General features: G+C 41.3%; 1 protein-coding gene across 5 annotated transcripts in view; it reads right to left on the bottom strand.

The window, feature by feature from the left end:
* Positions 1 to 26,549, bottom strand: part of CKAP5 (cytoskeleton associated protein 5) — a 99,900-nt gene that overhangs the window by 38,889 nt on the left and 34,462 nt on the right. For all 5 annotated transcript variants that reach the window (XM_043970087.1, XM_043970089.1, XM_043970090.1 and 2 more), the window contains 19 exons: positions 24,473 to 24,644; positions 23,750 to 23,882; positions 22,453 to 22,553; positions 21,702 to 21,815; positions 18,595 to 18,699; positions 17,022 to 17,111; positions 16,759 to 16,923; positions 16,001 to 16,129; positions 14,501 to 14,683; positions 11,690 to 11,803; positions 11,314 to 11,424; positions 8,752 to 8,844; positions 6,705 to 6,890; positions 6,036 to 6,130; positions 5,402 to 5,459; positions 5,194 to 5,319; positions 3,211 to 3,350; positions 2,029 to 2,203; positions 1,384 to 1,497 (listed from right to left, as the gene is read on the bottom strand). In XM_043970087.1, coding sequence (XP_043826022.1) covers positions 1,384 to 1,497; positions 2,029 to 2,203; positions 3,211 to 3,350; positions 5,194 to 5,319; positions 5,402 to 5,459; positions 6,036 to 6,130; positions 6,705 to 6,890; positions 8,752 to 8,844; positions 11,314 to 11,424; positions 11,690 to 11,803; positions 14,501 to 14,683; positions 16,001 to 16,129; positions 16,759 to 16,923; positions 17,022 to 17,111; positions 18,595 to 18,699; positions 21,702 to 21,815; positions 22,453 to 22,553; positions 23,750 to 23,882; positions 24,473 to 24,644 — 2,404 coding nt within the window. The remainder of the gene's footprint in view (positions 1 to 1,383; positions 1,498 to 2,028; positions 2,204 to 3,210; positions 3,351 to 5,193; positions 5,320 to 5,401; positions 5,460 to 6,035; positions 6,131 to 6,704; positions 6,891 to 8,751; positions 8,845 to 11,313; positions 11,425 to 11,689; positions 11,804 to 14,500; positions 14,684 to 16,000; positions 16,130 to 16,758; positions 16,924 to 17,021; positions 17,112 to 18,594; positions 18,700 to 21,701; positions 21,816 to 22,452; positions 22,554 to 23,749; positions 23,883 to 24,472; positions 24,645 to 26,549) is intronic.

The raw sequence follows: 26,549 nt of genomic DNA, 5'->3' as shown, positions 1-26,549 counted from the left end.
GAGGGGCTAGAATGGGGAGACATGAACAAAGGGAGCCCAGTTAGAAGGTTATTGCAGTCATACAGACAAAAGGTGATGGGGGGCTGTACTTGGGTTGTGACTGAGAGAATGGAAAGAAGGGCAATGACTGATTACATATGAGATACATGAGGCAAGCGTGTAGAAAGGAGTCACAGGTGACACTGAGGTTTTGAGCCTAGGTGACGAGAAGAACATGGGTGTGTGTGTGTGTGTGTGTGTGTGTGTGAGAGAGAGTGAGGGGGGGGGGGGACAGGAAGTAGAGGCACCAAATGTGGATAGATTTCTCAAGGAATTTAGCCACAAAAGGGAGAAGAGATCTAGGACAACAAGCAGTTGGGATGGGTGGTCCAAAGAAGGGTTGTTTAAAGATAGGGGAGTCATTGGCATGTTTGTGGGCAGCAAGGAAGAACCCAGTAGACAGGGAGAGGTTGAAGTTAAGAAAGAACATGGAGAATAACTGAAGAATTTATTGGCAAAATTAGGATGGGATGGGATGGGATCAATAAGGACCACTTCTTCACTTAAAACTTGAGTAAAAGTATGAATGATATGAGATGATGGAAGGGGAGGAAGGGAAAATTCTTGGCAAATAATCTCTCTTTTTTTTGGTGAAGCATAAGACAAGGGTAGGAGAAGGAGATGCTATGGGAGACTGAGGAGAAATGACAATGTTTGGAACAGCCAATGGGTTGAGATAAGGAAGAAAGGAGAGGATAGCCAGTGTCAGGGTGGGTGATGGCCTAGAAAAGAACAGAAGAGTGGCAGGAATGGAGGTCACAGTGAGGTTGAAGAAGAGTTAAAAGGCACAGGGAAAAGATAGAATGATAAAATGTTATAATAAAATAATTTCAGAGTTCACAAACAAGGAAGAGGAGCACTTATTTGTGATAACAACATCAAGGGTATTACAGTCTCTCTATGGAGCTGCAGTGGTGTAGAAGAGGAGGTCATGGGAACTGAGCAGATTAAATAGACCTAAGTAGCCAAGATGAAAATCTGATTCAAACTTCAGAATTCACTTTTGAGTTCAACCATGCATACTCCAATAAGACACCCGTTTACTCTGGAATTATTAAACTCTGTATGTGTTGTGGACTGGAGCCTTCATTAAATGGTAAGTGAAAATCAGAATAAAAACTAAAAATACACTATAAGGGTTGAGAAAAACCTTCAATTTTTGCATTGTTATTTTATCAAGCAATAAGACATTTTATTGCTGGGAAGTTTAACAGTGTCTTGGAGGCAAGAACATTTTCTTTTTCTTTAACTTTCAGAGTTCACACGCACTGGGCTAAGAATATGGACAGCTCACATGGTATTAAGTGTACCACCCACATTACTACTGGGGAAGCATGAGTTCACCTTGCTGTCTCCAAGAACTGTGATGATAGGGATGCCCAAGTTCTTCACATGCTGCTTGACGTTTGGGCCCATGGCTACCGCCAACTGTTGCAGGATGTTCAATGTCTGCTGCACCTAGACAGGAATAACACACCTGATTAGACCCAAACTCTGGCAGAACCACGATCAAAGCCCTTCAACAACCACCAAGATAGTAAAATAGTCATTGGTATGGATGATTTCCATCCTTGGGCAGTGACTCATCTCTTTGTCGATTCATAGTTTTATGCTAACTTCAAGAGAAGAATTAGGCAAGGGCTGTGTATTTTTAAGGTCCCTGTAAATACAGATTTGCCTCTCAAGAGCCAAGCTGGATTTTCTTCAAGAAAATCATAAATTACAAACCCCAAATTTTAAAATACCCCACAAGGAGCCATGTTTTTTGGAAGATTCATCACTAGATTTCTTTAAATAAACCGGAATCAATTAAACTGAATTAACATACAATTTGAATTTATACGTGGTCTTTCAGAAACTTGTTTAATACATAAAAGGTACATCTATACAATAGTTAAAAATTAAGGGTTAAGTAATTCATTACACACCATTTAAATAATTACTTTGGGGTAAGTAGGTAGCACCCAGAAAATAGAATACATGACATACCAAGATTTTATTTGAATCATTGAGTCGACCCTTCAAGGCAGCTGGAAGTTCACCAATGTTAGGCTGTATGAACTTCGCTTCATTAATGATACCAGACACTTCATCCAAGCCTTCCTTTCGAATTTTCCAATTCTTGTCCCCAATCTTAGATACCAGTTCCAAAGTGATTTTATCGCTGAGAAAGAAGCAAAAATTGACCCCTTAAATTCAAACCTTTAGTAAGATGACCAAAGAAATACATGATTAGGGTTTAGAAAGAAGTTCCTGGCTCAGTAGCACTTTTCCTTCAGTCTTGGGGACACTGGTTATCTAGAAATCCAGCCATACCTCCCCTCCGCCCCAGTCACAGATCACTAGATGTCTTTGGGCTCCTTCGACTTCTGCTGGGGCCAGGCCTTCCTGAGGCCAGAAACAGGATTTCTGGATGCAATTCACCCTAGGTAAATGGATGCTTCTCTGTGCCTTCTCTATTCCTCCCCTGTGCCTGCAGCAGATGTCTCCTTGGAACCCTTGGGGTTGAGGTACGGATCCCTCACAACCTTCAGGTGCACCTTGAGGTTTTAGGTGTTGGCTAAGAAATCTGGCTTCTTCTGCTCCCTACTCCTCCTTATTCTGAAAGGCTCTAACCTTCTCTCCCTTGGGATGCTAGACCGCTAGCTGCTCTAGGGTTTGCCCGATGAGGCTAAAGAGCTGGCTAAAGGTGCCCAGGTGTTCAGTGCATCTTCTACCTCAAAGAACTGCCGGGCCCCACGCTCCCAAGCAGTCTCTCCTCTTCCCTATCAGATGCTGCCCTGCAGGGTCTCCTGGGTCTCCTGGAGCAGTTGGCAAGCTTGGACCTGATGGCAATGCCAGACGCCTACCATGATGTACAGGTGGGCAACAGAAATCAGCTGCTTACACACAAAAGGGTACCAGATAAAGAGGTGCACCAGCACGACAGCCGAGAAGGTCCCATCCTGCTTAGTCAGGAAGGTATTTAATGCCTGGCATACAGCTGGGCCACTCAGGGCAAGCGCAAGCAGCCCAAGGCCTAACTGGTGGCTGTTTGGACACTTCTTTTTAGCAGCTGGAGGAAGTGGGAGACACTGAAACAGTGGAGGGCACCAGGGGAATCTGCCTGGTGGCTGGCCTGTCTAGTAGCATTTCTGATCAAATAAATCTTCATCTTACACCCAAACGCACCTGATTTCTACCCTTGGCAAGAGATCTACAACATCACTGCCCCCTTCATCTGGCTCATCACCTTCTTCTCCTTCATCTGCACCACCCCCAACGTTTTTAGAAGTTCCTCTTGTTGGGGCAGGTGGAGTCTGTCCCTGCATCTGCAAAACAAATGAGTAATAGTTAGCATTTATATAGCATCTATTATGTGTCAGGTGCTATGCTAATAGTCTTACAGACATTATCCTGGAAAGTAGATGCACTACTTTTATCCTCATTTCACAGATGAGGACCTGCAGGCAAATAGAGGTTGAGTGACTTGCCCAGGGTCACACTAGTAAGTGTCTGAGGCCAGATGGGAATTCAGTTCTTTCTCCTGAGCTTACTAGCTGCTTTTGACTGCACATCAGTCTCTTCTCTCTGGGATTTCAAGACACTACCCTCTCCTCATGTCCAGTAAGCATGGGTGTCCCCTAAAGCTGTCCTGGGCTCACTTCTCTTCTTCCTCTACATTATTTGTGATCTTATCCACTCCTATGGATTCAGTTATCTCTGTACAGATGATTCTCAGATCAATTTATCCATCTCTAATCTTTCTCTTGACTTCTAGTCTTATATTCCCAACTGCCTATTGGACATCTCAAAGTAATGTTTGAGAGCCATCTTGAATTCAACATGTCTAAAACGGAACTTGTTATCTTTTCCCCCAAACTCTCCTCTCTCTCTCTCTCTCTTTTTTTTTTTGCAGGGCAATGAGGGTCAAGTGACTTGCCCAGGGTCACACAGCTAGTAAGTGTCAAGTGTCTGAAGCCGGATTTGAACTCAGGTCCTCCTGACTCCAAGGCCGAAGCTTTATCCACTGCGCCACCTAGCTGCCCCTTCCTCTCTTCTTAACTTGACTGTTTCTTCCCAAGCTCAAAGCCTAAGTGTCATCCTCAGCTCACCCTCACTCCCAATATCCTGTTGCCCATCGAATGTTTCGTATGTGCCGTGCCTCTTGCTGTTCCATCCTGGTACAGACAGACCCTCATCACCTCCTGTCTAGACTACTCTAACAGCTTAGTGGCTGGTCTCCCTCTGTCATGGCTCTCTGCAGTCCAGTCCATCCTGTACTTGGTTGTCAAATTACTTTTCCTGAAGACCCTCCTCTCCCTCATTTGGCTCTGAAAGTGTTTCACAGCCTGGCCTCTCCCTATCTTTCCAGTCTTAGTTCCTCTCACATGCTCTGCAACTCAACGACCCCGGCCCTCCTGGGTATTCCTAGCACAAGACACTCAAGCTCCCAACATCAGGCACTTTTACTGGCCACCACGAGCTCCTAGAGATCTCTCCTGCCTCTTCTCAGCTAGCAATGCAGTATATAGAACGTTGGGCTTGGAGTCAAGAAGACCTGAATTCGGGGCAGCTAGGTGGAGCAGTGGATAAAGCAGTGGTTCTGGATTCAGGAGGACCAGAGTTCAAATCCGGCTTCAGATGCTTGACACTTACTAGCTGTGTGACCCTGGGCAAGTCACTTAACCCTCATTACTCTGCCAAAACAACAACAACAAAGACAATGATGACAACCCAAATTCAAATCCAGCCCTGGACACTTACTAGCTGTGTGACCTTGGGCAAGTCACTTGTTTGCCTCAGTTTCCTCAAGTGTAAAATAAGGATAATAATAGCACCTCCCTCCCAGGGTGGTTGTGAGGGTCAAATGAAATAATAATAATTATATAACACTTATCGAAGTTCCTGGCCCATAGCAGGTGCTATATAAAAATACTAGCTACTATAACAAGGATTACCATTTTTATTATTATTAAAAGGGGGTCAAGAAGATGAAGACTGGAAAAAGGACATTAAGAGATCATTTGTCACTTTGAAGACTACAATTTTAGCTGAATAATGAAGTTGGAAGCCAAATTACTATTAAAGCTAGTAACCCTAAAACCAACCATTTGAAATAACATTTTTTAAGCTCTGTTAGTTGGAGAAACACAAAGCTTCTGGAATTCTTACCTTTTCAAACTCTGCATCTATCTGAGAGAGGAGGGCTGTTTTCTCATCCTCAAAGAACATTCGCAAAGAAGGGCCTACATACAGGTACATCACCCCGAGCAGGGTGATGGCAGAAGTCCTCACAGCCTGCAAGGCAAGGCAGAAAGGACACAGATAATGCAGAACAGACACTAAGTGCCCCCCTCCCCATTTTCTGGTAGGTACTCACTGGATTTGTAGCAGCAAGAGCTGTTTTCACATTGCTAATGAAAGCTTTGACATTTAACCTGGAAGAGAGAAAATTCAAAATAACCCATGAGATTTTATGGGAATAGAAGGTCATTGTCTATTCTACTACCATATGTACAAAAAGAGAACTGGATGAACATTCACAAACTTGCATCAAAAAGACAAGAGAATGGGGCAGCTAGGTGGTGCAATGGATAGAGCACCAGCCCTGGAGTCAGGAGTACCTGAGTTCAAATCTGGCCTCAGACACTTAACACTTACTAGCTGTGTGACCCTGGGCAAGTCACTTAACCCCCACTGCCCTGCCAAAAAAAAAAAAAAAGACAAAAAGACGAGAGAGAGGGAGGGGGTGAGGGGAGGAGAGGGAAGTGAGGGAGGTCTTCAGGAGTTCAGACATTTAATATTCTCCCCCGCCAGGGGAAGACACAAGACATAGGGAAGCAAGAAGTTTACTTCAATGTCAGGACCAAGGAAGAGATGGGAGGTTCTGAGAAGTTTCTTTTGTTCTGGTGACCAGGGTTACTACATACAAATAGTCAGTCTCAGGCAACAACAGTAAGATGGGAAAAACAACAAGTGATCAGCTTCTGGTTTACTTATTTCCTGAGACTCACCCAGAAAAACCAAAGTCCTTTATTGCATTGGATAACCAGTTCAAGGTTTCCGACTGATTTTTGGGATTTTTCTGTGAGAAAGCCATTGACATGACCTGAAAGAGAAAAACACTAATCTCAACTTTTCTCTCCAATACATAAGCATCACAAGAGAGGAACACACGCCAGGAGATGATAAAGCAACATGCAACAGATTCCTATTCCCACATCACACACAATCACCGCTGCAGTCCCCAGTACTTGGAATCAAAAAGGCAGAGATTTAGAGCTCAAGAGAATGCCAGCTCAATCCTTTCACCTGCCCACAAAGGTGACTGAGCCCCGTGTGCCCAGGTAGACAGCCAGCAGGAGAGTCAACACTGAAGTCTTGTAGCTCTGTGTCCAAATCCAAGCTTCTGTTACCATAGCACTTACCTTATGCAGAACCGACATAGGAATCCTGAGAGCAGAGAAGACCCTCCCACATACCTATGTCTGTGCATTCTTGGCGACTCTATCAGTGACTCCCTGTGGAACTTTCTCAAGAAGGTCACCGACTAAGCCTGGCAACCCCATCTGGGTAATACCATCCTCTTTTGAGGCAAACGGTTTGCAGCACTGAGACAGGGCTTGGAGTTTCATCAGTGAAAACGATGAATGAAACAGAGGAAAGAAGCCAGTGTTACAGACCTGTTCAGCTGTCCACGGGAGCAGACATGCTTCTGCCATTGCTGTCAGAGCCTCCTTTGCATTATTGCCACACTTCACATCTCCAATTTTATCCACAAGACCATCCAGGACAACCTGAGCTGAAGTTTTGGAAAAGTTTCCCTTCTGAGCAATCAAAGCAACTATGTGAAGCTTCATTTGCATCACCTGAAGAGAGATAAATGCCGTGGAGGCAAAGCTGAGTCAAAAGTTACTTGGATTGTGCACATCAACTTGGAACGTCTGAGACTCCAGCCAAATCAGAAGCCTAGGATTCTACCACTGAGAAGTACCTTAGTGATGGACAAAGAAAGTTACAAATGATAACCCTATTTGAGTAAAGAAAAAAAAAAATAAAGCACCTCAAAACATCAAACTGTAGCATTATCACCCACAAAGTTTCTAAGTTAAAACATGCTTTCTTAGACTTCTTTATTTAGATTTGTCAGTAAGTACAGGCACTTCCTAAACAATCAATGGCTACCCTACAGGGCCTGTTCCTACTACCTGATCCCTGACTACAATGGAAGCCACTGTGGAAAAGTTGAGGCCTTTTAGATACTGATTTCAGAATATCAAAATTCAATTTTTTAAAATTAAAAAAAAATTTCATTTAGAATTTTATTTTTCCCAAATTACATGTAAAAACAAATTTTAACATCAATTCTTAAAACTTTGTGTTCCAAATTCTCTTCCTCCCTCCCCACCCCTCCCTTAAGAACTCAAGCAATTTAATAGAAGTTATACATGTGTAGTCATGCACATTTCCACATGTCAGGTTGTGAAAGAAAATAGACAAAAAAACTTTAGAAAAAGGAACTAACAAAAAAAATTATGCTTCAGTCTGTATTCAGAGACCACCAGCTCTTTTTCTGTAGATGGACTGCATTTTTCCTAAGTCCTTCAGAGCTGTCTTGGATCACTGTATTGCTGAAAATAACTAAGTCATTCACAACAGATCATCTTACAATACTGCTGTTATTTTCACTTTGTATCAGCTCATGTAAGTCTTTCCAGGTTTTTCTGATAGCCTCCTGCTTATCATTTCTTACATTTTTTTTTACATACAAGGTATTTTACTTTTTCCGTTACATGTAAAGATAGTTCTCAACTTTTGTTTATACAAGCATTACAACTTCAGATTTCTTCCCCCTCCCTCCCCCCTCCCCTAGACAGCAGGTAATCTGATATAGGTTATATCTATATATCTCTATACATATAGATATAGATATATATAGCTAAATACACACATATATATATACTCATAATAACATTAATCCTATTTCTGCATTAGTCCTGTTATAAGAGAAAAAATCAGAGCAATGATGAAAAACCTCAAAATAGAAAAAAAAACCCCAACAGCACCAAAAACAATAGAAATAGTATGGTTTATTCAGCATCTATACTCCACAGTTCTTTTTTTTTTCTTCTTGGATTTGGAGATCCTCTTCTATCATATCATTTCTTATTTATTTAAAAAATTTTTTTTTTTTTTGGTGAAGCAATGGGGGTTAAGTGACTTGCCCAGGGTCACACAGCTAGTAAGTGTCAAGTGTCTGAAGCCAGATTTGAACTCAGGTTCTCCTGAATCCAGGGCCAGTGCTCTATCCACTGTGCCACCTAGCTGCCCCTCTGCTTATCATTTCTTAATTCTATAAGCATTTATAAGAGAGTGTGGTAGAAGATGGGGACAATATAGGCCTCTTTTCCAAGTTAATATCTTCTAAAAGGAAAATTCCTATTTACCCAAGGTCAGCAGATCACACTAAACCAAATCTATCTCATGAGAGTGGGAACCAACAAAATGCCCGTCCCCACTCCACATTTCAAAGTAAAGATGAAACACTGCTGACCAATAGAAAGTAAAGCCTGGACCATTGCATGGCAAGGGAAGAGTTGGAAGGAGTAAGTGCATTTGTTCTTTTTTTTTTTAAGTCATTATTTTAGTGCATCTGTTCTTTACTGAGTGGCAACAGGCAAGGAGATCTAAATTGAAGAAAACATTAAAAAAAGGAAAAACTCAAGATACCTGAAAGTTGGTTTCTTTCCATCCTGGTTTCTTGGCCAGCATCCTCACCAATGCCTGACATGGCATTTCATTGCGGTCCATTAGCTCAACAGCCTTAAAAGTAAAAAAACAAAAAACGAAGAGTCAGAGGATGGCAATTAGCCATATATTTTTCAGCTTTAAAACATTCCCACAAAGCATTACGCCATGCAATCTTGTGATGCTAAATACAAACCGTAGGAAGTAGGGAGGGTAGATATTACATTTTGCAGATGAGCAAACTGAGGCCCAGAGAATGAGTGTCATTTTTCTAAGACTCCTAAAATCTAGTGTTCTCCCCACTTCACTCACATTACTTTAAGATTTGATAGCTACCTAAATTAGTAAATAATAAAATTAGCTAAACTATATCCCTTCCTTACAATGAAGAAACCTTCTATTATTTTAGAATCTCCTTCACAATTTTCTACTGTGATTTAAAATCTAACGTATGGCCACCTTATTCCTGTCCCAAGTGTAGGGAAAGCTAGCTAGGCTTTAATTATAAATGAGAAGCTTTAGCACCAGTTTGGGGCATTAAGAATTTATTAGTGAAAAAGCAAACACCTGGGTCAGAAAGCCAAGAAAAGGCCTAAGATAGAGCTCTCAAGTTCTCCCACTACTAGCCTGTTCCAGACGAACTGAGAGAGCAAGCTTCCTCTCCATCCCAAGCAGAGGCAGTCCTTCCACCCTGCTTCAAGCTAATTGGCTAGCATCACCCAAATCCACTGGTTCACTGGACTTGAGGGTGGTCCCGTGTTGAGGTCAAAGTCCACAGCTTCTGAGAACAATACCCTCTTGAGGACCCAGCATGTGTGGTTACAACTGAATTAACTTTAAGTAAATTAATCAGTTAATCAGCAAGTCAGTCAATCTTAGTCAATCCAATCAAGCTGGGGCCTTTGGGCATTGGCAAAGCCCATTATTTTCTTACATTACTCTTTCAATATATCAGAATAACACACAAAAAAAGGGAAACAGGAAAGGGGAGGGAAAGTTTGTTTAAACAGTTCTCAAAAGAAAAATTAACAATCCTAGGAAAGAGTGATTGAATCCTTAAGTAAAATATAAATCAAAACAACTCTGAGGTTTTGCCTTACACCCAGCAAATTAGCCAACATGAGCATAGTTGATGTTGGCAGGGTGCAAGAAGTCAGGCATTTTAACTGCTGGTAGAATTGTGAATTGGCCTAACCATTCTGAAAAGCAATTTGCCATTAACAAGTTTTTAAAAAGTGGGAGAAATGTCCACAGCCTGTGACCCAGAGCCCAAAGATCACCTTGATAATATATAAGAATTACACTCTTTTTTTGGGGGGTGGGGGGCAATGAAGGTTAAGTGACTTGCCCAGGGTCACACAGCTAGTGTCAAGCATCTGAGGCCAAATTTGAACTCAGGTCTTCCTGAATCCAGGGCCAGTGCTTTATCCACTGTACCACCTAGCTGCTCCTACCATACCTTTTCTTTTTTGGTCCTACCTTGCTAATATATAAGCCACAAAGGTCAAAGACAGGAAAAAAAAAAGGTTCCACACACATCACAAGGTTAATAGAAACACTTTGTGTAATAAAGAAGATGCCCATGAACTGGAGAATGGCTACACAAACTGAATGTGGTACACAAATGTGGTGGAATATCACTGTGTCAAAAGAAACAATGAGTCTGAATTCAGAAAGGCAGGGAAACATTTCTATCAATTACTTTAGAGTGAAGCAAGAAGGGCAGCTAGGTGGCACAGTGGATAGAGCACCGGCCCTGGAATCAAGAGTACCTGAGTTCAAATCCAGCCTCAGACCCTTAACACTTTCTAGCTGTGTGACCCTGGGCAAGTCACAACCCCAATTATCTCACTAAAAATAAAATAAAATAAAATAGAGTGAAGCGAGAAGAACCAGGAAAATAAAATACACAATGATTACAACAAAGTAAATGGAAAAGAACAAACACAACAAAACCTCCAAACCCCAATGATGTGTATAATTAGAATGACCAAGCTAGGCCCCAAGAAGAATCTCTCCCCTCTTCATTGCAGATGTGGGAGCTGGAGGTGTACAACACTGCACACGTGGTTACAGACAGTCAATATAATGTTAGTTTTGCTGAAGTGCTTCTTTTTCTTTTTGACAAATATCTGTTAGGAGGAATGGCTCTCTGGGTGGCAGGAGGAGGGCTAGACTAGGAAATGAAGGTGATGTACAAACAAATGGAATCAATGAAAATGGGATAAAAATTAAAAGACAACAAAGTTTGTTCACTTCAATGGAGTGAATGAGCATGTCTAGATGAAAGAAAGCTCTTGGAGACCAAGTGATGGGAGGATGTGGGATGGGATCAATAACAACAAGTGATGGCAGAAGGCACTACCCCACAAGGCCAGTAGGCCAGAGTGCACCCAACAACTCTGACATGCCGGATGCAGAAGGCAGCAGCACCAAGACACTGAGCAACTACATAACCAAGCCCACCTAGCGTGAGGGCCAGAGGTGTCAGTGCCACCTCTCCCAGAAAGGCTATTTCTTTCATAATTATTTCTTGCTACTCACCTTCTGGAACTCCTCCATGCAGGCCAGTCGTTCCTTCCAGTTACCACTATCGAGCAGCTGGAGGCAAGTGGGTGGAAGGACCACTGAAGCTTTCTCCTCACATACTTCTACCTGAGAGGCAACAAACCCAACAGGATTAGGAGGTGCCAAAGGCAACCAGCAGAGGGAGCTAGAGCAGCTAAGGCAACGCTAAACAGGAGAGCAGGCCCATGGGCTCTACTGAGCTGGGATGCTTTGGGATTGCCAGCACTGGCCCCTTCCCAATAAGCCAAACAAGGCAGGATTCCTGAACCAAGGGAAGAAAGACCCCAGCTCCATTCTGAAGTCTCACTTGTCTGAGCCCTTCTCTGTTTGAGGGGCATAGGGCAATCCCTACCGAAAGCTCAGGCTCCACTATCTCTTTGACATCTAAGCCCTTCTTGTTCTTGGATCCAGCACTCCCAGCAGCTCCAGATGCAGCTGGTTTTCCCTTCTTAGGTGGTCCGCTAGCCTAAAAAAAAAAAAAAAAGGCAAAAGTAATCAGCCCCAGGATTAAGAATCTTCATCATGACATTTGAAATTCAGACCCGCCGTTCGCTAGTCACTAGGTTACGTCCTCCTAAAAGTAAACGTCCACTTCGTGTTGCTGACTCTTCAAACACAGTCATCGCCATTAAGGCAAAATGCTAAAGTGCAAAAATGTTGTGTGGTCACACATTCACATAGCATTCTCTATCTGCCTACATAGTCCACTTGTGAAAAATGGATATTCAATTCAAGCCAACATTTACTAGTCACAAGCTATGGGTAAGACACCAAACGAAGAGCTTAGCTTACAAAGATAGATATGACACTAGTTCTACTCTCAGGGATCTTATGAGCAAATTTGGGGGGAGGGGGAGAAAGGGACTAGGAGGGGAAAAGAGAAAACAAGTATACAAAAAGCCCTCATATAAAGCCATGGGAAATAACTATAACGGGAGTGACGCTGGTAAAATGCTAGGAAAAATCTGAGGGAGAATGGAAGGAAGGTAGCAAAGAAAGCTTCCTAGAAGCATCAGAGCTGGGCTTTGAAAACACAAGGACACTGAGGGTAAGAAAGGAAGAAAATTAATCTGTTTTAGGCTTGGGGATGGTGTGAACAAAAGTAGATGAAAAGCAGGATGAGAAGGGGGATGGATGGTGAAGGGCCTTAATGACCAAAACGGATATTTTAGTAGGTGACTGTATACCACTCAAAATTGTTTGAGGAAGGAGTGGCATGATTATAGCAGTCCATTAGGAAGATAACTTGGGCAGTGATGTGAAAGATGGATCGGAGAAGGGACAGACTGATAGGAAGACCAGTAAGAAAAAGTGACTACAATAGCACAGACGGGAAGAGAAAATTCAGGGTTAATTTCTCATTGGACAAATGGGGTAAAGGAAAGAAGAACCAAAGCTGACTATGAAGAGATGGGCCTAAGAGGCAGACATCTATAGAAAGGTAAACTTACTACAAGTGGGCCTAATTCTGGAAAGATCATTTCAAGACCAACTAAAATGGCAACATCCTTTGATGACTCACTTCCCCTCTGGGAAGGAGCTTGCTGAAGTCAGAACCAGGATCACTTAGCTCTGAAGGGTGCTGAATTCAGCAGGGTAGTGTGACCCGAGAAGGAGGAGCTTCAAGTGTCAAGGATGCTGCAGACACAGACTGGCTCTGGGCAAGCCACCTAACCTTCGCACATCCTAGGGAATTCTCTAAGAGAACATGTTGGCCAACAGTCTCTGCAGGCTTCCATCCCTGCATCCCTCCATCACCTCTGCTCCTATGAAATCCACTTCCTCAAAACATTCTACCCATCCAACTCATGGTACCTGTGTCCTACCCACCCCAATCTGGCTCCTATCCTCCCCCCATAGTACTTTCTTGGAGCATTATCTCTGTTCCTTTCTTTCCAATCGGGATATTCTAAGTCTCCACTGTCTTCTCCTCTTACTGCCCTATCCACAGGCTGCTAAACAGAGCTTGAAGCAGTCTATCATGCCAAATGGGTATATTATGAATTCAGGGTATTCCAACTTCACCCAGGCCCGAAGTAATTCTTTTACTCCTAACTCCCTCACTCTTCAGAGAAGTTATTCCAAACCTTCTCTTCCCTCCTCGTTCAACTTTTTGTCACATGGCTTCCAATGTCTTCCTCACTCAGGTGAAGTCGCTGTCTTTCAAGGGAGCTCACACTCCACTTTTGGACAACTCTAGCTGTTACTAACTTTTCCCAACATTAACCCTAATTTTGCCTTTGTGTAACTTCCCACTATTGATCCTAGTTCTTTCTTTCCCTTGGAGCCCAACAGAATGGATCTACCTCCAATTCCACATGACAAGCCCTACCCCCCCCCTTTTTTTTTGGTGGGGCAATGAGGGTTAAGTGACTTGCCCAGCTACTAAATGTCAAGTGTCTGAGGCCCGATTTGAACTCAGGTCCTCCTGAATCCAGGGCTGGTGCTTTATCTACTGTACCACCTAGCTGCCCCCAACCCCCCAAGTCTTGAACAGAGCCCTCTTAGCTCCCTTACACCCCCTGTCCCTCACCCGAAGCCTTCTCTTTTCCAGATCAACTATCCCTAGTTTTTTTTCCATCCTATTCCAAGGACTTTCACTCTCCTGGCTAGCCTCCTCTGAACCCTCTCCAACTGTGGCTCCTAGAACTGAATACACTCCAGACACAACCTGGTTTTGAATTACAAGAGAGTGAATACCCAAGTGAGAGAGTCTGAAGCAGCTACTGTTAAACACCTCTCTTATCCACAGATGATTTTTTTAAAAACAAGGATGGTTGTGGTAACAAAGCTAACAGCCATGTTTGTTGGTGGTAGGCATCCTCTTCTTTAGAGACAACATATTTAGGATGTAGAAACTGAATTGACACCCAGTGGATGGGGCGCCTTGATCTGTGATGCCATCTGTCTAAGGCTCTCCAAGGTGAGGAAACCCTGCCAATGCAAGGCAGCACCTTCCCTATGACTTCTAGTCACCTGACCAGGGTCACACAGTTCGGATGGGTCAGAGGTCTTGCTGACATTGAGGCAGCTGCACTGTCCCAGAGTGCCCTGTCACTCAAAGGGTCCCCTAACAGAAGAAGGGCAGGAAGTTGCTCCAGTGCTCTAACCTTTGAGGGTAAAATGTGAATGTCTAAAGACCCTCTCATGCCTGCTTACTTACCTTGGTGGCAGGAGCCTTTCTCAGGGGCCCTGATTTGGGGGCTGCAGCATCTTTCACATCCTTATCTCCTGCGGCTCCTGAAGCAACAGTTTTCCCAGGAAGTGCTTTGGACTCCCTTTTATCAGTTGTGGCTCCTGCTTTTTTGCCGTATACCAGTTCCACCTTCTCTGAACATTCTTTTATCTGGGTAGTAATACCAAAGGCATTAAACTCAATTTCAGGAAATAAGCCACAGAACTTTATGATATGATGACACAGCTTTGAACACTGATTGTAGAAGCAGATGCACATCGACAACAATATTGTGTACTGAATTTGTACATAAACCTCATCTTAATGCACTTACAACCTCTGATACTATTAGATGTTTCTCAGTCAAGGTCTAGCAGGTGCTAAAAATCAACAAATTTCAGTCACATTCTACTTTACCTAAAACATAGACAGGTCTGTCTACTGAAGATACAGGTTACACAGACCTTATGTGCCACACAGTGCTCTTCTTAAGAGTCACACTTAGAAGGGTGAGTCAGACAGAAAAAGTGAATGCACTCCTTTCCCTCTCCTAGAAATACTTAGTTCTTTAGAATCAAGTCAATAAGCACTTATTGTAGTAAGGACTTGCTAAGTGTTAAGCCCTGGGAATTATTAAAAAAAAAAAACAGAAAGAGAAAAAGAAAAAAGTCACTCCACATCCCCCAAGGACCTTATATTCTAATGGGGAAGAAAACATAATTAAGGGAGCTGAAAGGGGGGTGGAAAGGAGAATAAAGGATGGTGACTCTAGGCTATTCCTCAAAATGGAAGTTCTGGGAGGAGCTTACAAATGGGAGAAAGGGGCTATAGGGGAAAGCAGCTAAAGCTGGGAAAGTTAGGAAAGGCCCAACTCAAATGATGCCTTCTGTCAGAAGCTATTTCTCATTGCCCCAGTTGTTAATGCCCAACCACCAACTCCATAAATTACTTTGTATGTTGTTTCCCACAGTAAAATGAAGCTCCTTGAGACAGGAATAATTTTTATTTTGGTCTTTATATCCTCAGGGCCATGCATACAGCAGGCACATAAACACACTGAAAATAACACTAGCTAGCATTTATTTACGTTGTTAGACTGGCAAGCACTTTACAAATATCTCATTTTATCCTCACAACAACCCTTTGAGGTAAATGCTATTATTATCATCTCTACTTTACAGATAAGGAAAGGTAGGCAGACAGAAATCAAGTGATTTGCCCAGGGTCACACAACTCAAATGTATGATTCTTGAACTAATGTCTTCCTGACCCTAAGCCCAGTGTTCTATCCATTATGCCATTTAGCTGCCTCCATCTAAGAGTGGATTTGACTAAGATGGTCTGTGACCAAAATTTCAAATCCTTACAAGGATTTCTTTGGAGCAGTTCCCTCACTGTCCTCCCTCCTCCCCCAATTTTTCCCAATTCAGAGAAAAATGGCAAAAAGAATCTTCCTTCACTATCATCCAGTCCATGTTATTAACTTACCCTATCGAGCTTGAGTTTGTCCACATCAGCCAAAAAGGGGTTTACTGCTTTCTCACCAACCACTTTCAAAGCAGTACCCAACGCTTCAAAGGCAGCATCTCTGACTTCAGGGGCAGAATCATTGATGTGCTACAGCCCAAAAAGGAGAGAAATCATTTTATTTTTTTAAAAGGAGACTTAAGGTATCACTGAGCTGAATTCAGATTAATGGAGGTAAGTCAACACATAAGAAGTTAACATGGGAGCAATATGTGACTTTACTTCCACTGAGTACAGTGAACTGCTAGTATTTTTTTTTTTTTAGTGAGGCAATTGGGGTTAAGTGACTTGCCCAGGGTCACACAGCTAGTAAGTGCCAAGTGTCTGAGGTCAGATTTGAACTCAGGTACTCCTGAATCCAGGGCCGGTGCTCTACTGAGCCACCTAGCTGCCCCGAACCGCTAGTATTTTATGAAGGTTTCTGATTCCATCTTCTACCACTGTCCAGTGAGCTTAAAAATTTCAACAGTTTTGATGACTGCTTTTGTCCCATCCCAGGGGGAAACCAAGGAGACGGATTAGGAGAGACAAATTAAATCATTTGAAACTCCACTGACCACAATCACCCCATGTCTTTTTCTATAGAGTAGTTACAGTAAAAAGGCAATTCAAAGAATGTTCACTTCCATCCCCAGCTCCATTGAGGGACATCACTGCATGGTGAAAGTCTATAAATGTTGCTAATACAAAGCCCCAAAGTTCAAGGCCCAAGTCCATACCTTTAGGAGAGCAGCACAAAAGGGTTTGAGCAGGCTCTTAGGCAGTGTGGAAGAAGTACAGTGACGGAAACTTCTTGCAATAAACAGGGATGTTTGCTGTTTGATGGTTGGGTTTTTGTTGTCCATCACAGCTAAAATATCCTCACTGATGCTTTGCAGGGTGGTCTTTAAAACAAGTTAGAGAAGCACAAGTTAGGGTCAGACAACAGACACTGATCAATTGTGAATCAGAGCAACCACAGTATTGAATGTGAATAACTTACAGTTAGGAAGATCGCATCAATGGCTTCCTGGAGGGCCTGGACTACCTGAGGCTTCTTCTCTTTAAACTTTTCCAAGATGGTCGGCACTACCTGTGAAAAGGGGTAGCTCAAGTTGAATAAGACCATTTCACAATTCCTGAAGGAAAAAGAACTATGATGTACATGCAAATTCATAGGTATTTATCCTGTCCCACTAGAGGGGAGCAGTGGGGTGGGGGTGGGGGGGGAAGAACCTGGCTGAGAAAAGGCTAAAAAACCCAAACACATAAAACAGAGACCAGAACTAGATTGGTTTATTCAAATTCAAAAATTAAAAATCTTCCAAGGCAGATGTTTCACAATTCCCTTTCCCATGTACCTAATACCTAGGAAACCCAATGGAGAACATTTTCAAAGGCCAAAAGTCTCATTCAAAACTGATATACAAAGGGAATTAGTTTTATATGAATGGTTTATGAAATAAGAGATAAGCACTAATTGACAACAGTTAAAATTAAAATGTTTTTTAGATGAAAAACGATGAACTTGAAATCTCAGCCGAGAAGTACTTATATAAAGCTATTAAAATTCACCATGAAATTGCTTGGACCAATTTAAGAAATATTTGTATCCTGAAAATAGACAGGTCTCTGTGCTATTTAAGAAATTAAATAAGTTATCTCTTTATATTCTTCTAAAGAAAAAAAAACATTTAACCAAAAAACACCCACTAACAAGTGCTCTAGTTTTACTAAAAATCTTTTTATATTATGATGTAGTTTTGGTGGCATTCTTCAGTTTCTAAAGAAAAATTAGTTACAAAAGTTACCATCAGATCTCAGACTAAAAAGACATGTAACAACCCTCAGTTTAATTATAAAATCTTAGAAAAAAAATTGCTTCCAACAGAAAAAAGTTAAACAAAAATCTCATAATTCTCTAAGATAATGTAATTAAGCTGAGGCTTATTTTGAACCCATGATATTGTCAGTCATCTAAGTTATTTGGTGTTGTACAGGAAGATTCTCTGAAATTATTTTTAATGCAGTGAGTAAGCAAGGTCTAAATACTGTAAGCATGTGATGCTAAATATTATAGCCACATGCTACAAAACACATTCCTGATGAAAGGGATTCAGTTCAGTATTTATTATTACTTATGTCTGTAAGTTATTAAACTAATTGAATTCAATTGCTTACTTACAAGAGATATCTTTAAAATATATCCTAATAACTCATTTGCAACATGAAAGGCCTTAATTAATTAAAATACTTAATTTTTAAATAGCAAAATAAAACAACTATTTTGATTAAGTACTCAATTCAGTATCAGCGAAGCCAATTGACTTGTGCAACAGAATTTTCATTAGAATGTTGTGTATACAGCAACATGGTAGTTGAGGATACAATAAACATGAAGCAATGTTTAAAAGTTACTCTATTAATAAAGTAATTTTTCTTTTAAAATACCAGCTATGGCATTTATCAGTTGAAAGGTTTGTTGTTTTTTTAAAAGCACAGATAACAAAACAAAGTGGCCTATTATTTTTTCTGCTGGTTCAGAGATGCCCCACATACAATGGCCCACTACTTACGTGGCCTGCATATTGACCAAACTTCTTCCTGAGCCCAACAGCAAGTCCAGTAAGACATTTTGCTGCCAAAGCCACCAACATGACATTAGTGTCCTTTCCAACAACCTGAAAACAAAACATAACAGTTCTAGTCTAGCACAAAATAAATAAATAAATAAACAAACGTTTGAAAAGTCACAGAAGTCATTGTGCTGAGCCATTACATATTTTCTCTGGCATATTTCTCTTTGGTAGCTGCTGATTTTTGGAGATCCCTTCACAGTTTATGTCAAATTTTTTTTTTCCATTTGTCTTTTTCCTAAAGGCCAAAAGACACATAAAAACCTGACTTCATATTGTCAACTCTATCCCTTTTGGTTTTTTTGTTGTTTTTTACAGGGCAATGGGAGTTAAGTGACTTGCCCAGGGTCACACAGCTAGTCAGTGTCAAGTGTCTGAGGCCGGATTTGAACTCAGGTCCTCCTGACTCCAAGGCCGGTGCTCTATCCACTGCGCCACCTAGCCGCCCGCCATCTCCATCCTTTTTGAAGATGGTAGAGAGGCTAGAGATGAGGCAGTCAGTGCCACCCTGTGGGTGACAAGTCTTAAATGTAAAATAACAGGGGCTCTCCCTGAAGAATCTCATATTGACAATCTTTTGAGCTGTATGGATAGGTGCTGTCGGGTCCTTCCTGATGTCCTGTGGGGGACCCTGCAGCATCTCCTTGAAGGAGCAGGTAGATTTGTGAGCATCTTCTGGTCAGTTTCTCCATCTTGAATTTAATGTAATGGCAATCAAATTCTACAAGCCATATAATCAGGGAAGGGGGGGGGAAGAATGGGAGAATCCTGTTGGGAAAATGAAAAATAAAGAAATAAAGAAAAAAAAATGGATATTGAATTTTTTTAGAAAAAGGAACAATGACAAAAAGTTTAAAATTTTACAAAAATTAAAAACAGTGAATTTAACTTTTGTTAACCCATTGGATGCCTGAATATTATTTTTAATTTTCCATTTTTACCATGAACTTGAGACACACCAAACATAAATATTGCTCTATAAAAAGTACAGAAAAAGAGGACTGCATATGGAACCAAAAATTTCTAAAACATAAAGCTTGCTTTTAATGGGGAAAATATCCATTCAAAAATGGTAATTCCAACACTGCCTTACTTGTCTGTGTCCCTTTCTAAATTTCTTTCTACTCTTTTCTGTTTATTTTGAGAGAAAAAACAAAAGGAAAATGCCAGCAGAGCTCAACAAATGAAAGAAGTTATTAGAATACAACAAGTATTTTTCTTTTCTTTTTTTTTTTTGTGTGCATGGGACAATGAGGGTTAAGTGACTTGCCCAGGGTCACACAGCTAGTCAGTGTCAAGTGTAAGTATTTTTCAAATAAAGGAAGTAAAATCAAAGGGAAAAAAAGGTAACCCAGATTGTATGGCGAAGTACAAATTGCTCCAAGTACAAAGGGTGTCCTCGGCATGGAAAGAGGAGGATGGGAAGAACCTGTTCCTCCAGGTTTTCTTCTTTCAATTTACTTCTTCCCTTTTTGAAGTTTTCTTTCTCACCTTCTTTCCTTCTTTTCACTGGCATAAGGGAAGTGAGGAAACTGAAGCATAGTTATAAAAAATTGGAATCAAGGGGGCAGCTAGGTGATGCAGTGGATAAAACACAGGCCCTGGAGTCAGGAGGACCTGAGTTCAAATCCGACCTCAGACACTTGACACTTACTAGCTGTGTGACCCTGGGCAAATCACTTAACCCCCATTTCCCCACCCTTACCCCCAAAATTGTAATCAAGTACTGTGATTTTAAAAAGGAAATTAAATGAACCTCTTATTTCTCCTCCCACTCGAAATAGAAAACACCTGAAGGAACTGATTCTCTTCCCCTGTGGGTCCAAATAGGAGTGAAACAATCACACCATTATAACTGAAGAGATCCCAGAAAGTACCTAGTGCTCTCTCCTCATCTTCTAACTCAGCAAACAGAACCAGAAATAAGGTGATAAGTCCAACTGAACACAGCTAGTTAGCCTCAGAGGCAGGACTAGGACCCTTGGCCTCCAGGTTCCCGGTCTGGTGCACTTTCTCCTGCAGCAATATGGCTTATAAAAGAAGAGCTATGATTTGTGCTAGAGGATAGATTCAGATTCAAAATCCCAAGAAGATCACTTATTTTGTTTTTTTTGGGTTTTTTTGGTGGGGCAATGGGGGTTAAGTGACTTGCCCAAGGTCACATAGCTAGTAAGTGTCACATGCCTGAGGCCAAATTTGAACTCAGTTCCTCCTGACTCCAGGGCTGGTGCTCTACCTATTCACTACCTAGCTGCCCCAAGAAGACCACTTATTAACAAAGTTTGCTGTATTCTCTTATCAGGACTCTGCAGAAAACATGTTTTAAATGTTTTTCATGATATATTTCACTTCACAAATGCAGGACATAGAATCACAGGCTCTCAGTCAGTCAATAAGCATTGCATGGTCCAGTCCTAAGCTTAAAGTGGGAAGGAACCTTAGAAGACACTGGGGAGAACCCCCTACATGCAGAATGCGGAGGTAGAAGTTTCTCCTCTCAGAGCTGTATTTTCAGATTTCATGAAAGTCATCAAGTATACAGAGCTACAATCATACTCAACTCAGTAGGCCTCAGTAATTCAAAACCACAACTTTCTAAAATTTTCACTGAAATTGACAATATCCTCTTGCCCAATTGACATCAGAAACAAAAGCACTGCTCTTGTTATCAAGCTCCATTCTGTTAAATGGAACCTATTCTAAATAGGCCATTCTGAAGATTTATAGACCTGAACAACCCTTTTCATAACAATTTATAAAGCTGCCCTGTAGCCTATTACACACCAGCGATCTGAAAATATATATGATAATGGCTCACTGCTTCAAATTAACTGGGGGGAAAAAAAATCAACATCCCAAACTAACCTAAGGGATTAATCAATTCTAGGAGAGAAACGTTTATGTTTTACTTATTCAAGAAGAATCACTAATCATACTTCTGTTGAGAAATATTCTTTGAGAGAAAATAGCAACTGTTTAAAAGATAAGCGATGCTAGATTCTCTATTTTGAAGACATTATACCAATGCTCCAATAGCCCAGATTTACCTTTTTCAGTGCCTTTACTAAATCAGAATAATCACCAGCTTCCAGTTTGGGGTTTTTCACCAGTACTTCTACAGCCTCCAGTGCTTCTTTTCTCTCTTGCCATTTTTTAGCCTCCTGCAGGGGACACATTAAAGAGGTACATGGAGGTTAAACGGAATATACAAGTATGAAAGCTCAGCCTCTCTGCCCGAATAGAGCTGAGTCCTAGTGTACAAACGTGTTGGTTACAAAGAGCCAGGTGAAGGGAAGTATTTAGGACTGTAACTGAAGCATCATCAGTTGTGACACCTGTCCATAGTTAAGATGTTTTTTCCTTCACAAATTATTTTCCTAAGGAATTTTAGTATGCAAATGTTTTTCAGTGAGCAAGCATGTGGTCTGAGCTGCCAAACAGGATTGTATTGATCTGCTTATTTATTTAAGCAAGTGATACCAAGTGAAAGTTACAAAGAGTTGAGGAATATCCCTAAGAATCACTGTCATATAAGTCCCTTATTACACCTGCAGAATTATGTGGTATGGATTTTCAAAGCCTTAGCATGACTGCACATTAGTAATCACACAGCAATCCATGTTTTCACTAACTCTTAGTGGACACTTTCTCACATTACAGACACCATCTTAACCATTTTCTTCTATGACTGTAAGAAGGAATAAATTTTTAAAAAAGGAATAAACTTTAACAAGTGTTTAATTCAACAGGTGATTATTTCAAAATCATCTGAAAAGAGCAAATCTGTTGGTAGCTTACAATTTTGTCATAAAAGTCTTTGGGAAGCTTAGAAAGTATCTCCACAGCTTCTAATAGCTCATAAGCATCTATCTGTGGCCCTTCATCACCATCATCACCTCCTGCAAAGAGAAAGCAAATGGATTAACATTCAATTCTTTCCTATATCTCACCTGTATCTTGTGGGACAGAAAAGAGGAATGAACTTGTATGTAGCATCCATCGGGTCTTTTGTTGATCCACAGTAGCCTTAGACTATGTGCCTACCTTTGGTATAGGGCCGTAACACTTAGTAAACGCCTACTGCATACAAAGCACCATGCTAAGTGCCAGAGGACAAAACCTAGACAAGACACATTCTCTCCCCTGAAGAAGCTTACGTGATAGTAAAAAGACCCTAACCCAGGCAGCTGTAACACCTAAGTGAGTCATTATGACATGAAGCAAAGGGGCATGAAAGCAGATAGTAGAAAACAAAGACCCTTAAAGATGGCATCTGAATTGATTTTTTTTTTTAGTGAGGCAATTGGGGTTAAGTGACTTGCCCAGGGTCACACAGCTAAGTATTAAGTGTCTGAGGCTGGATTTGAACTCAGGCACTCCTGACTCCAGGGCCGGTGCTCTATCCACTGCGCCATCTAGCTGCCCCTCTGAATTGGTTTTAAAGGTTAGGGAGACTTTCAGTAGGTAGAGAAAAGAGGGAAAAGGCAGGCCAGTCACGCAATAAGCATTTATTAAGCTCCTACTATGTGCCAGGCACTCTAAGCACTGAAGATACAAAAAAAAAGGCAAAAAAGCTGAGTTCCTTCCTGTCCTCAAGGAAGATGTTGTTTAGTCATTTCAGTCAGATGATGCAGTGGATAGAGTAATGACTGTGGAGTCAGGAAGACTCATCTTCCTGAGTTCAAATCTGACACTAGCTGTGTGACTCTAGGCAAGTCACTTAACATCATTTGCCTCAGTTTACTCATCTGTAAACTGAGCTACACTAGGAAATAGCAAACCACTCCACGATCTTTGCCAAGAAAAACCCCAAATGGGGTCACAAAGAGTCAGAGACAACTGAAAAGTGACCCGACAACAATAAAGTCCTCAAGGAGCTCACAATCTAATGAGGGAGAGAAGCAAAGACAGATGTACAAACAAGCTATCTACAGGATGAACAAATGAGGGAAGACACTAGAATTAAGAAGGTGGGAGTTTAGTTGGGTCTTCAAGGAAGCCAGGGGTGCCAGTAGGCAGAGATGAGGACAGAGACCATAGCCGGAATGGGGATTTAAGTAGACCGTTCATACAAGTCTCAGAGTTCAGAGCTTACCTCCCTCGGCATCTCCTCCAGCAGACTGCTGTTGTTCCAACTTTGCTTCTAACTCTTGCTGGGATCGTAGGAACCGAGTCGGTTTAGGAGCCCCTGTGGGCAGTTTGACCCATTCTTCTTCTAGTTCCTTCAACTGCAAAACCGTAAGTTGTTTTAGAACTTATTTCCGAATCTTCATCAGCACTAGGCAATTTAACCATCAGACAATATATTCTCAACCCATTTATTCCATATAGACCCAAAAAAGTGAAAAGAGAATCTAAAGTCCATCCAGTGTGTTACAGGGCACTGATTGCTGCCCACAAAGAGCCTCAACTTTCAATGTTCACTGTGTTTATTACGAACCCTTGAAAAAGAGGGGGGAATGTCCTTCCTAATTTGGTGTGGTTATAAAAAATGAAAACAAGATAGCCTTACAGCGACCCTGTTATTTCAAAGCATCACTTAGGAGTCCAATTATGTACTTCGAAAGTAACTCCACACAATAAAAGCCTAACATGATACATTTAAGGGCCTGTCCTTCAGCAATAGGGATATAAGGACGTTCTATCCCATTAGTTACGGGAGTGGTAGTAAACTGACAGGGAGAGGAAAAGAATTACTGATGCTCTGAGGACATCGCAAAGACAAAGGAATGTGAGAATGGATTTTGGAGACACATGTTTACGACAAAGCCCTCTCTTCTGTACTGGAGGATCCCTATTCTATGCCGTGGGGCCTCACCTGGACAGAGTTTATATTTTGTAGTGGAGCTTTCAGAGCATCCCGAATCCATCTGTAAATCTCCACAGCAATTAATTTGGCCTCATCTCGAATGGCCTTCTCTCGTGATTCAAAGAGTTTTGGCAACACTTTGATAATTGGCTTAAGTAAGATAATTTTGGAACCAAATTCACTAGAAGTAAAAGGTTGGAAAACACAGAGATGTTTGTTATCAGTTCAAACTTTTATCCATCTACACACATTCCTATCGTTCTCTTTCCCCAAATGCTTCACATTTTTTCTGTACATACTATAAAGGCACACGGTTCTTGTATGCAAACTCCTTGAGAGTAGGAGTTGTTTCACTTCTGTTTTTGTATTACTAGAATTTGGCCCATAAACACTTCATACACACATTTAAGTAACCATGACCCTGAAAGACTTGGAAGACAGAAGAAAACAGGTACCCAAAACCATCTTTACAGACATCCAGAAGCACATCTTTCACGGATATCATTCTCTATTGCCTTTGGTCTCAAACACTCTTCCCTCCCCCTGTTAACTACCACCACCACAAAGAAGCTAATATAGATCAGCAACTTTTCAGGTTTCACTTAGTAAACCTGATCATCTTGGCTACTGATTTTTTTGAATTTTATGAAGACCAATGCATTGGAAACACACATTCTAAAAACAAAAACAAACTCACTGAGGCTTTGAGGCTTGGTGAGGCGAGGAATATTACAACTAATTTACATGTCTGGGAGAAGGGCAAGATGTTTTTGTAACAATCACTGTATAGTTCTATAAGTATGTAAATCTTCTGGTTTAGCGAATCAAGCCTTCTAACCAATTCATTTCAATGCAATTTCTGGGGGATGAGGAAGGACACACAAACACATACTCCCAAGGATGCTCTATTTAATTTTTTAAAGAATCATTATATTATTAACTTTCCAACAGCTTGTTTGTAGCTTCTTCAGTTGCTTATGATGTTTTTGTAAAGAGCTGATTTGGCCTAGCAGAATCAGTGTTAGAGAAGAATACTAGGAGAGTGCCCTAAACACAAGAGCCAGGAACTCAGTGAGGGATGGAATGAAGGCCTGTGAGTCACAGGACGAGGGTTCAATCTTACCTCCACAGCTCACTAACTCCTAGGGACACAGTTTCCTCATTTGTAATAGGAGTGAAGTGAACTAGAAGGTCTTTGAGGCTCCAAGACTGTTTATTTCATACCAGTACTTCACAACCCCCTCTCCCCAATAATCAGAAAATCCTCAAAATGTTACTGTTGATACTGTGAGTGTCCCACCAATTGCTTCTAGCAATAACTACTCAAAATAACATGATTAGGAAAAGGATGGGATCTACCAGCTAAGGGTTTCTTAACTTTTTTGTGTCAGAGACCCCCTTGGATAGTCTGATGAAATTTATGGTCTCTTTGTGTTTTTAAAGGCATAAAATATATAGGATTACAAAGGAAATCAATTATATTGAAATAGCATCAAAATCAAACATGTGAAATGAAAGAAAACAGAAGCATGTTTTTCTTTCTTTTTTTTTTTGGATGAGGCAATTGGGGTTAAGTGACTTGCCCAAGGTCACACAGCTAGTAAGTATTAAGTGTCTGAGGCCAGATTTGAACTCAGGTACTCCTGAATTCAGGGCTGGTGCTCTATCCACTGCGCCATCTAGCTGCCCCAGCACGTTTTTCTTAAAAGGAGAATACAGGATGATATAGGTTGGGGGGGGGGGGTGTAAAGCCAAGTGAAGAATTTTTACCTTTTTTTGCCCCTTTTTAAAAATGTTTAAAGTTTAGGTAAGACCTGGGCATGTCTGAAGGTAGCAGAAAGGAAATTAGCACATAGGGAGAGACTGAAGAGAACAGAGATCCAGAGGGTGATCATGAGGGCAATTCACTTAAAAAGATGGGAAGGGTCAGTGTCAAGGGTGTAAGCAGAAGGGCTGGGAGTGGCCAGGGCAAAGGTAGAGAATATAGAATAAATACTAATACTAACAATCATAAAGTAATGAAGGAGAGTATAAGGCTTGGTGTTAATGGGTTATGAAATGTGTAGTAGGAGAAAAGAGGAGGCTA

Source organism: Dromiciops gliroides, chromosome 6 (genome assembly GCF_019393635.1).
Source record: "Dromiciops gliroides isolate mDroGli1 chromosome 6, mDroGli1.pri, whole genome shotgun sequence".
In the NCBI taxonomy this organism is placed as follows: Eukaryota; Metazoa; Chordata; class Mammalia; order Microbiotheria; family Microbiotheriidae; genus Dromiciops; species Dromiciops gliroides.
The sequence above is the reverse complement of the archived record's forward strand: the minus strand, read 5'-3'. Positions and strand labels throughout refer to the sequence as shown.